General features: G+C 34.8%; 1 protein-coding gene across 1 annotated transcript; it reads left to right on the top strand.

Annotated features, from left to right (window-relative positions):
• The first annotated feature begins 9,010 nt into the window (after positions 1-9,010).
• Positions 9,011-12,568, top strand: LOC115229598. The gene has a single exon (XM_029799926.1). The coding sequence runs from the start codon at positions 9,011-9,013 to the stop codon at positions 12,566-12,568; it is 3,558 nt and encodes a 1,185-aa protein (XP_029655786.1).
• The last annotated feature ends 229 nt before the right edge of the window (positions 12,569-12,797 follow it).

A 12,797-nucleotide genomic window follows, 5' to 3' on the forward strand; every position in this document is an offset into this window, starting at 1 on the left:
GTTTATACGCCGCCCTGACGACGCGTATTTTATTTTTCAACAAAATATGTCTTTAAACATTCAACCGTAAAATTAAAGCTCATCCCCTTTTTTAAAATATCTCAACATCAAATATTCGGGGAATTTTTAATGTTTTTCTACACGTAAAATAATTTTTTGGGTTAAATTGGTTTTAAGTGCGGTATTGAAATATGCACTTGTGGGAACAAAAGGGAGCCATAAATATTGGATTTTAGGCAATAAATCACAGCTGAATAGAAAAACTCTTTGTTATTGAGGTTTTATTAATGGGATGACGGAAAGTGGAAACAATAGGCTGACCCAATTCAAAATCTGAATTACTTTCGTATCCAAGGCATTAAAGAATTGAAGTAAATATGCCAACAATGCAAGTATTAAGCCACAAATCGACATTCGCTTATTGACGATTAAAGATGGTAGATGATAGGAAACGCTATATAATTATTAGAAATATTGAACAAGGAATAGACTGAAGACAATATCATTTATCAATTGCTGGAACATCAATCAAACCGCTTTGATTTGTGCACGTGCAAATACCCATTTTATATCCTAAAAAATATTTATTTTACCAAAAATACATTCATTTTTGATTATATAAAAATTGAGTCAATCATATTATATCACAATAATATTAACTCATATGGTCTTAATTAAAACTTTTAATTCTTTCTTCAATAAGTAGATGTATTATATCTTTCTTTAAAAATGATTGGTCTTCCTCACTTTGAATTAAACTATTACTTTATAGTAACTGGCAATGGAGTGTATTTTGTCGGGGAATTGTTTTTTATAGTTGAAACACAATGGACTTCCAATTAAAATTGGCCAATTGTAAAAATATAATAAGGTAATTCATTTATTTCTCAATAGACGTGAATATTGCTGTCATAAAATCATTTTATGAAAAACAATAATTACAAGAATAAGAGAATATTGGTTTTTCTATTATTTTACGTACATTAATTACGAAATTTTCTTTTTGATTTCCCAAAAATAATTTGAGTCTCACTTTCAATATTTAAAATCATAAATTATATTTTTTCAGTTATTTTGCCTTTTTCAAACTAGTTTCAATTATCAGGATTATTTTCTAGATTATAAAATTTATGTCAATATCCAAAGCTTTCATCAATCATAATCCGATTTATAAAAGTCGTCAACATAAACCAATAATGAATGAAAATGTAGAAAAACAAATTCCATTTAATAATTGTGGATTCTTATGTCATTATGACGATCAAGATTTTCTACCAAAGCCATCATATTGCACGTGGCATCTCTTTTGGAAGCCGATCTTATTTCTGATGTCATTTATAAAGTCAGAAGTTAGTAGTTGTCAAGTCCTGTTTTTGCCTTTACAGCAGATTACTTCTGAGTTTCCAATGGCAGGATAAATGACAAATGAGAAAACATGTCCGTGCACGTTGAATTTAACTTTTTACTGAAATTTTGATTGTCGTTCGCATTTTCTTATTTTTAGGATAAAGAATTTGAAATTGACACGAAAGAGTTAAAATATAAAAACCAACCTCATTGTTGTAAAATTTAAGAATCCCATACTTTCCTGAAACATTTGTTTATTTAAAAATATCCCAAAAGATATGACTGATTTTACCATTGGTGTATACTGTTTGCGGTATCTAAAATACATTGTTTGTGGTATCTAAAAATAGAAGTGATTGATCGCTGCATTTTTAGGGTTAGGGTCTCCTCGGTGTATCGGGAAAAGTTCTTTTAAAATACCCTGAAAAGATGTGGGATACATCCATATTTATGGTAAGGAATTTGTTACAAAATAAAAAAAGTTATCCAAATGTACAATTTGGTTAGCTGGCTTTTTCAGAAAATATCGGTCACTGTGCTTTGCGGAAACTGCTACTCAATACGGCGGCACTAAGCTGACTTTTAGGCTCAGATGTATTAACAACACAAAAATATAAGACCACCGGTGACATTAATTAGGGAAATGAATTATTCGATTGACTAAATTTTATTTATCAGCATATAACATGATCTAAAATTTCCGTTTCTAACTATCAGTGTCATATAGATGATCACATCTTCTAACAGTAAAATGAGGTGTTCGGATAGGACAGTAAAATGAGCAAAGTTGTTGAGTTCAAAAATCAAAAAAAAGACACTCCGAAGCAGTAGCAAAAGCTTTTTGTTTGAATTTCAATTGGTCATAAAAATATAAATGTCTTTTTAGAAGTATCTCACAGAACATAACATCCAACGTGATTTCCAACGTTTTATTTCTTATTTCCTTTTTCTTTTTATAGGCTAGTCCTTATGGTGGAAACCTTAAATGTCTATTTATTTAAAAAATGAAATTCTTTGATGTTAGAATATTAAACTAAATTATTTTTTGAATAATTAAATTTTTTAATTAATTTTATTATTCTATTTTGTGATGGGGATCCTGTATCACCAAAAAATAGAAAGGCAAAAGACATTTCTGCTGACACTAATTCTGATCTCAATATGTGTCTTATCGTTCATAACAAGACTCCACTCCGTCATAAAATTCGAAAGCATAATCCACGAATTCGACCCCTGGTTTAACTATCGTGCCACAAAAATGATGGTCGAGAACTCATTTTATGACTTTATAAACTGGTTTGACGAGTCAGCCTGGTATCCCCTGGGAAGAGACGTCGGCGGAACAGTTTACCCAGGCATAATGAGCACATCCGGCCTCCTCCATTGGGCACTCCACTCCCTCAGCCTCCCAGTCCATATCCGTGAAGTCTGTGTATTCCTTCCTGCCTTCTACAGTGGTCTAATGGCCATCACAGCCTATTTATTTGCCTCAGAAGTGTGGAATAAATCAGCCGGGTTGATCTCCGCCTTCATAATGAGCATAAGTAGTCCCCTTCCACTCATTTCCAGTCCCCGGATATGTTTCCCGATCAGTTGCAGGGAGTTATGACTATGAATGTATTTCAATATTTATAATCATGTTTACTCTGTATCTGTGGGCCAGGACTGTCAAGTCTGGGAGTCTCCTTTGGGCAGTTTTTACTGCTTTTTTCTACTTATATGCAGTTGGTGGAGGTTTATTGACTTGTAGGTGGCTTCCTGGGGAGGATATATTTATGTAATCAACGTCATCCCTCTCCATGTATTCATACTTGTTATATCTGGTCGATATACTAGTAAATTGTTTTGTGGTTTGGTTTATACATGTTTTATTATCAGCTTATACTACTTTTTATATTCTTGGCCTACTTATGTCTATGCAGATACCTTTTGTGGGATTCCTTCCGCTCACAACCAGCGAACATATGTCTTCTCTCAGTAATATTCGTATAATATGTCAGTGGTGTTTCTACTGCTCTGTTTGGTCGGACTTTTTAAGCATTTGGGGTCACTAAGTGACTCTCGTTGGGCAGCCAAGGTGGTTTTGTTGTGTTTGGGTGTGTTTGGCCTCGTTAGTGTGTTGATGGTGGGCGTCCTTACTTATTTGGGTAGTCTTTTTGGGGGTTATTAGTGAAGGGGTTATTTCCCCTTGGACTGGCCGTCTTTATTCGTTGTTTGACACTTCCTATGCGGCCATCAACATTCCAATCATTTCTTCTGTCGCTGAACATCAGATTTCTATTTGGACGAGATATTTTATTGACTTGCATTTTATTCCGACTGTTTTTCCGATTGGAATTTGGCTGGCTTTTTCTCGTTTGAGTGATCAAATGATTCTGGTTCTCACTCTGGCTGTCACTTCTGCTTATTTTTCTGGGATGATGGTCAGACTGGTGATTATTCTGACCCCAATTTCCGCGATTGTGTCATCCTTTGCCTTGGAGTCCGTTTTCCGTAGAATTTCTCGATCCCACCGAACTGAGAAAAATTCATTTTTTTCATTCTCGATGGCCACAACTTCACTTTTTGCCGCGATTGCGTTATTTGTTGTGCACAGCACGTGGATTACTGCCGTGATGTATTCGGGGACTTCGATCGTGCTGGAAGGAAGCGGACAGGACGGGTACTGGTCAGTCAACTATTGGCAGAGCCCACCACATTATCGACGACTACAGAGAGGCCTACTACTGGCTGGGAAGGAACACCCCAAAGGACTCCAAGATCATGTCCTGGTGGGATTACGGATACCAAATAACGGGGTTTTCTAACAGAACCACCATAGTGGATAATAATACGTGGAATAATACTCATATTGCCACTGTACTGTTCCCTAATCAAATTAGGTGGGCAAAGCTATGGCCTCCAATGAGTCACGGGCTGCGGAAATTGCTCGGGAATTGGACGTGGATTATGTTCTGGTGGTGTTTGGGGGATATTTGGGGTATGACTCGGACGATATCGCCAAGTTTCTGTGGATGGTCCGAATATCCGAAGGGGAGTACCCTAACGAGATCCACGTGCCCAATTGCCCGATATTTTAGGAAAATGAGTATTTTGACTCGGAGGGGAACTATAACATTGGAAAGGGCGTTTCTGAGAGGATGAAGTCTTCTTTGATGTTCCGACTTTGTTACTACCGTTTTCATAACAAGCTGGTAGTATTATACATATATTAAAGACAAATGGATATGACAAGTCGAGGAGACAGATGGTTGGGCATGTAGTCAATGAGTTGACTCACATGGAGGAGGCATTTACGAGCGAGAATTGGATTGTGAGGATATATAAAGTTAAGGATCTGCCTTCTCGTGCCAGACTTACATATAAGCCGACATTTCCAATAAGTCTACCAATGTCTAGAAAAGTAGATTTGTGTGGTTGTAATGTGTAGAATTCGAGGACCACTAAGGGGTCCATTTATGGGAGGGGGTGATTGTCTGGTTTTTTGACTTTATTTTGGGTTTAAACTAAAGTTTATTGGGATAGTTTTATTGTTATGTTTGTGCTGGTGTTGGGGGTTTTGTAGTTGCTGATTTTTGAATTAGGTGGTCTGATTAGACACAAAATATATTTAAAATTGTAGTATCTTGCTGGGAGATTTCCTAACTGAATTTAGAAAATATATTGTCACCGTCCAGATAGGTCGGGGCGCCAGATCGGTTATGTATAAAATTTTTAATAAAAACTACCTTTCGGAAGTTATTTTCTTTTTCTGTTCATTCTTTTGTTGATTTTAATATTATTTTTGCCAAAATATTGGAGTTACTGAGTTCATAAAAAACCAACATCAGTCATTTCCGGATAATTACCGTATTGACATTGCATTTTATTTAAAAACGCTTTAACCAAGGTTAGCCAACAATTCTCAACAATAAAGTTTATTAGAAAAATCCATTTTTAATTTTTAAAAATGTTGTAAATTTCTATTTTTATCATTAAAACTCTAAAATACAATCCGGCCTACGGCCGGATGATTCAATGTGAATATTTTTCCCTATGCGGCCTTCGGCCACGTCGAATTTGTAACAATGGCACAATTATTTCACAATTAAGTAAATATGACACGAGAAAAAACACAGAACGAACCCCATGAATATTTGGAGTTAAATTTTTTTACTCTGCTAATATGTATCCTTTGGTCTTTGTCATCCTCTTCATTAATTATCGTTACGAGTTCTCGATCCCTATTTTTCACAATATATTTTTGTGCAGATATCTCGTCGTATAATGGGTATTTTCTATAACCCGGGTTTGCATCCCCATCATGGCGTATTAAAATTTCATCGCCACTTTCAACTTCGTCATATTTCCATTTTCTCCGCCTTTCATTTTTTCTCCCGATTTTACAATATTTTCAAGGGCTTTGTTCCTTTTTCACGACCTCAGAATTGTTAGTTTTTTATTTGGTTTCTCCAAATCAGTTCCGAACAAGAGGTCAAAAGGCCTTTGTTTTGTTGTTTCGTGGACGGATTTATTGTAGTCTCTTGCTATTTTCTTCACGCATGTTTTATAGCATTCAAAATTTCCATTTGATGCACTCGTGGAGCCTAATTTAAATAAACAAATACACTCCTTCAATGAATTTTAACTTAAGTTCAGTGTCTTCGATACAAAAAAACGCAACTTTGAGCCATTTTTAGAAATGTAGGTGTTGTTCTCCTTGAAACTAAATTTTTTGGCATATCTCCGTATTCGTGCCCTTTCTTCCGAACTCAAGGAATCATCAAGGTGGCCTGATTCCAAATACTCCCTAATTTTTCGAGGGTGTCTCGAGTTAATTCAACTAAAACCATTGATTAATGCTAATCTTTTCAACTTTTTAGAACTTTTTTATTAATAAGATTTATTTTTTTATTATCAATATTTTTTTGCAATGAAATGTTTTGTAGGAAAAATATTTGTTTTGTATTTAGATAATTGACCTAACCGATATGGCGCCTCGGCCGGTCTGGACGGTGACATATATTAATTAGAACTGTAATCTATTTTAGACTAAATTATCCAGGAATAGTTCTCATTTAGAAAATAATAACGACGTAAATCAGCAAAATCTACAAAGCATCTATATTTTCAGTTCAAGTTTGACAATTTTTATGTCAATTTTGATAATGCGATATTCATTTTGACATTTTTTAGATTAATTTTGACAAATATTTTTATAAAGGACACACATAAGGACTTTTTCTAATCGGCTAAATCAAGATGAGAGTTAATAAGAAAATTTTATTAATCAGGTTAATGGAATCCTAATCATACAATTTGCGATGATTTTTTCTGCATTTCTGTAAAAATTTCAAAATGACGTTAAAATTCACTCCTTTTCTTGCCTTACTGGAACCATCACACGTGATTCTATATAGGATCGGTAGAATTTTTTTAATGTAAAGAGATTGAAATTTGTTTGGTACAAATGTATTTTTCTATTTGTATTACGTTGATAATTCAACAAAAATTTTTTTCTATATTCCGGAGAATTCCTGGAAATTGGTTCTCTTCGCAACCTCTTGTAGTAATTAATCGCCCATCAAGTCGGTTATATAGTTGATCTGTAGGAAGCATGTAACTAGCGTCTTTAACAATCGATTGCATAAAATTCGTAGCGGATTTATTATGTCCATTCACTTGGATATATCTTTCCTTGAGAACCAAATTTGCAGAGGAGCATCAAGAAATTATTATTTCCTACCTTAATAAAGTTCTCTCAAAAATGCACGTCTATTTTTCTTGAATAAAATTGTCTATCTCTCCGCCTTCATTGTGTACTTTCATCTTTCTTCCACTTTTAATACCATAGATTCGACACAAATTTAGATGGATACACCTTACAACTTTTACGGGCCTGTGTTATAAATAGAGCGGACTAGGTACCAAAGTTAAAATTTAATAATAGTTAGTAAATACTGTTATCATCCAGAAACTGGAAATTTGATTGGGTAACCTTTCGACCTGAGATTACGAAAAATCTTGTAAACTTGGGCATTCAATTCGTGTCCAATTGTCGCTTTGGATGTTGAGAAGCCTTGAGCTAGGATTCCTTTCCTTGCTGGCAGGTATAGCATTCCTTTAGAGATGTTAAATCTTTCACAAATCATTTTATCCTTATATATCCTTGCTTAGTTTTCTAGGCATTGGCTTTATAAAATTTATAAAATAATTTTAAAAATTGATAATTTCAATTTTTTAACAGGTTAATTAGTTAACTAACTAAATTATCAGGTTAAATAAATTTTAAAATTATTGATTACAATTTGGAAAAACAGGCGAAAATATTTCTCCAAAAGCAAAGTTTTCCCCAAAAAGAAGGTTTCCCTGCTATTTGGTTTTCCCCAATTCGAGGACGCATTGTAATAATATATTTTTCCTCTAAAATTTTTGTTTGGCATGCCTAAGTTAGCAAAATCGTATCAAATAAAAGCTAAGGCTGTTGTAAAAGATTATCCTAAAGAATTAATGATTCTTGAGAATGGTACGCTATATTGTCGACTCTTTTGTGTAAGATAGAATGCGGGAAAAGACATTTTGTAAATTTTCATCGAGCCTCGCGAAAACATATAAATTTATTGAGCTAAGCGAAATAATAATTTTTTGTAGATAATCTGACCGAATTCCATAAAAAACCATTTTTAACTGAGACTGTTAGAAATTTTTTTACTACATATTTATTTAATACGATAACAATGCTTAAAAAAATAAAAACAGAAAATATTTAGGTCAGTTTTATCAAAGACGACTAGAATATTACAACCTAGTCGATGTAAATATACAAATTTTCTGTAATTTCATCAATTCGTTAAAATAAACTTAATTTAAATGTAACAAGGTTGAAGTATTGCTGTCGTATTTTCAGAAAGATATTTAAACGATTTATATTGAATAATTCTCAGTTTTATGGCACCCAGCATTATCCAAAATTACAAAATTTCTTCTTCGATATATTATCCCGTGTTGAAAATTTTATTTGTCATTCACGAATTTTTTGAATGAATACATAGGATCCCTATCCAACATATCAAAATCTCTCAGCAACGATGAAATCTGAATTTTTAATAACCAAAAGTTACATTTTTCAAAATTAAATTTAGACATTAAAGAACTCTGGCTCTTTCTTTATTGTGTTCAATTCCATCGTTTAATTTATAATGTTAACTAAACTTTTTAATTTTTTTGGTCTTGTAAGTGAACTGACTATTGCTAATTTATAAACAAAAAATCAATTATAATCAAATAACGAATAAATTTACCCTACAAATATAAACACATCAAATTAATGTACAGAAATTTCAAAAATGTTATCTCTACGGACTATCCTCCATCCTGAATAGCTTAAAATATACGTTCACGACTTTAGTTCAAAAATGCCTTTTATTTCTGACAATAACTCGTCTCAAACGCGATTAATTTAGCATTGTTCAAGGTCGACTTTAATTCCTTTCAAGAGGCATTTTAAAAAAGGTATTGAAGCACACAACATCCCAGATGAAAAGTCTGCCTCCATGGAAAGATATAGCCATTTAGAAATTATTTTTTTAATTCAATAAATATAGCGTCACTATAAATAACACATCAACTTTAATAACTGCTATGAAACTTATTGGATACTCCTAGTGTTGTTGTGGTGCTGTTCATGTCCGTTTTTCTCGATAAGAAGAAAATGAATCCCATGGGCCCTCCTGCAGAAGTAAATTATAAAAAAGATATGGTGGATGCAGGAACGATGTCTCTGGGGCTGGATAATGCCACAAGAGCTTATATAAACAATAACCCTACGTTTGGAAGTCGTGTTGCCAATACTAACTTTCACACTCTTTCTGCCATTATTGAGGATGTCGATTGTGTCTCTAAGAATGAATGGGTGTCACAGGCTGTTCATGCCACCAGACAAAGACTGGGGAGAATACCCAGAGGTGGCTGGAGTTTTATCCTTGAAAAGTTCAACGTGAAATTTTCTGAGAGTACGAGTCTAACCAGATTGAAAAATATGGCCAATCTCAAACCAGTAGTTGGTAACAATAATGAAGCTGGTGGATCTAATAGCAAACAATTCCCAACAAGGGAACAAGTGGAAATCTCCAATTTCAGAAATTGCCTGGAAGAGATTAATTTCCAAATTAAGGAAGTTAAATCGATACCGAGAGAGGCTCGTAAGCCTACATGGAAAATTCCAAGAAAATATGTCAAAGCTGATATTTTAATGGGATTAAACTCTGCAATATATCATATTACAAAGGACGATCCACCTCGAGATATCAATGCAATTTGTGATATTTTATATGCTGCCCAGTGTGCCTACTCAGTCTTAACTAAGAAAGTTAAGCCACAGACCACATGGTTGGGAAATACCGAGGCGAAGATCTCAAAATTATCCGCAGAACTAGAACTTGTAAATTGTTACGTAAGACAGGCTCTGCCACAGTGTGAAAAACAAAATGTGATGGATATTCTATGTCGTTATGGATATAAAAAGAAGAAAAAAGGAGAGCTTTCGAGAATCGAATCCTTACTACATGACCTAATCAGAGTTAAGAAAAAACAAATTGCTGTATATAACTCGAGGAAGGACTTCCGTAAGGACAATGTTTGCTTCGAACTAAACAGAAGAAGATTTTACAGAAACTTATCAAAGAGTAATGAAGTCACAACATACTCTTTTGACGATGAGGAGTGCATGTCGTTCTGGGAAAAAGTATGGAGCAAAAGGCGCGAAATATCCGTGTCACTGGACAATGTTAGTAAAAGAATAACCGGCAGTGAAGACATGTTGCCAGATTTAACAAATAATTACATAATGGAGATCATTAAATATCTTCCTGACTGGAAGGCACCGGGATGTGACGGAATATATAATTTCTTCATTAAAAGACTAGAATCTCTGCATGAATTTTTATGTGTTGAAATCAAGAAAATAATCAACGGTGATTACATGCCAGAAAACTGGTTTTATACTGGAATTACATATCTAATTCCTAAAAAGAACGATTGTGAGACCCCGAAAGATTTACGGCCTATAACATGCATGTCGACACTTTATAAGTTAGTTACCAAGTGTGTTAATGGAAAACTGTCTGAGTTCATGGATGTATTTGGCTTAATTTCCGACAATCAACTTGGTACGAGGAGACAGTGTCAGGGTGCTAAAGAACAGGCCCTTATTAACCAATGCCTAAATAAAGAGTATGGAAATGGGCTATACTCTGCATGGATTGATGTCAAGAAGGCTTTCGATTCTGTTGACCACGACTTTCTATTTCATGTGTTGGAGTGCTCTGGGATACCTGTATGGATTGTTAACTTTGTGAAAAGGACTGTACGAATGTGGACTGTAAAGCTCCATGTTGACGGAAGGAGAATTGGTTCTGTAAAGTTGAGCCGAGGGATTTTACAAGGAGACTCGTTATCTCCGCAACTGTTTGTTATGGTGATGGACCCACTAAGCAGGATTCTTAATGCCATGTTTCCAAAGGTTCAGATTAATCAACAGGACCCAAATATGTTGACCTATTCTACTAATCATTTGTTCTTCATTGACGACCTAAAGATATTCGCTCTTAAAGAAGATGTAGTAATTAAAATGATGGAAGCTGTTGATGGATTCTTTAAAACTGTTGGCTTGGAGATGAATTCAGAAAAGTCTGCATCAAATGTCAAATCTTTATCTTGTTGTGAGACTTTGGAAGGAGTCAAAGGATATCGCTACTTGGGTGTACTTGAAGATGCAGGAAGTAATGTTCTTAAGAGTAAAGTAATGGATTCTATCCTTGGAAATGTAAAGGAAAGGATAACCATGCTTTCAAAGACGAAATTAAATGCGGTAAATTTATTCCACGCTATAAATGAACATGCCATTTCTCTATATAATTATTACATTGGACTCATTAATATTGAACCTCATGAATTTGATTGTATTGACCGTCAAATACGACAACTTCTTACGACTCTCAGACTCCATCTCAAACCTGCAAATAAAGAGAGGTTATATTTAAATCGGAAATCTCTTGGGAGAGGACTTGCTTCAGTCTCTTTCAGAAGTGAACTGATACTTTTCCAGTTCATGAAAAGTTTAGAAAGACAGTCGACAGTATGCTTACGGAGATCGGGAATCCTGCGTGTGATACAAATAAATAAATGGCATATGGCCACAATTGCAGGATTTCTCGCCTCCAAGTATGCAATTCTCGACATGGAGAATTTGGGTGTTGAATTTATCAAAGATGCTCAAAGAAAATATTTGCTTAAGAACATCAATTGTAAAATGCTACATTCGGTTCTATTCAAATGCATGGACGAACAAAATGTTGATCTAGCCACATCCTCAGAGTGGTTATCTAAAGGAAATAATGGTCCACGGAGTGAAGCATTGTACTGTCTCTTGCAGGATAGGAATTTGTTCTTCACATCCATGGGATCTTTATGCAGTCACTGCAAAAAATGCAAGAAAACAGTTGATCATTTGGCTACGCAGTGTGGAAAGATGTTAAACAGTGATTATCTGCGGAGACACAATGAAGTTGTGAAGTGCATTCACCTTCATTTGTGTCGAACCTACGGTATTAAGAGAGGAAGCAAATTAAAGACTCATTCTGTTCAGTCCATATTATCGACGCAGAATGTTGAAATCAGAGTCGATATGTCAATCATGACGGAAACTAAAGTTCAATCCAACAAACCAGATATCTTCGTGTATGACAAAACCAAACAAGAGATAACCTTAATTGAAGTTGGCATCACGTCACAAGATCGCCTCAAACAAGTAGAAATCGAGAAATTTCGTAAATATGATCTGCTCGCAAACGAACTTTCGATACTTTATGATGCAAAGGTAAAGATTATCCCGGTTGTCTTGACCTGGGACGGTGTTGTTTCGAGATATTTCAAAAACTATATGGACAAATTATCGATCGAAAAAGCCACAAGAACTTATATTCAATCTGTCGTTTTAAAAAGGACTCTAGAAAGCATGGTAGTTGAACACAGACATGGAGTGAGAGTATCTGCCGAAGAATACGCCTCTGCTGCTTACCAGCTTGCAGAAGTGGCATGCTGCCGTGACACGCCGGTGAAAGATGTGAGACAAATAGAAAATCTATCTGACTGGGAGATGGAGAGTGAGAAGGAACTGGTTGCAAGCTCTTCTCCTAAAAGGAGGAGAAAGATTCCAATAAGCGGGACTGAGAATCTAAATTAAATAGTCTAGCTTAAGTTAAATTTTGTTTCTTTTAATAATAGACTAATATCAATTGGATACTCCTTTCTTCCGTTGTTGCCAACACTCATTTTTGTAATTTACATAGAAGCTCGATTGCTGTTTCCAGCGAGAACTGTCAATTCATTCCATACACACGTGACATATAATATCTTGCCGTGTTTATCCACATGAGCGACAATAGACGCACTAATCTTATCCCAAACTCTGT

Source organism: Octopus sinensis, unplaced genomic scaffold, assembly GCF_006345805.1.
Source record: "Octopus sinensis unplaced genomic scaffold, ASM634580v1 Contig13153, whole genome shotgun sequence".
Classification (NCBI taxonomy): Eukaryota; Metazoa; Mollusca; class Cephalopoda; order Octopoda; family Octopodidae; genus Octopus; species Octopus sinensis.

Excerpts from the sequence above, each read along its gene's own strand:
- LOC115229598 (XM_029799926.1), top strand. The coding sequence starts at position 9,011 with ATGTCCGTTTTTCTCGATAAGAAGAAAATGAATCCCATGGGCCCTCCT.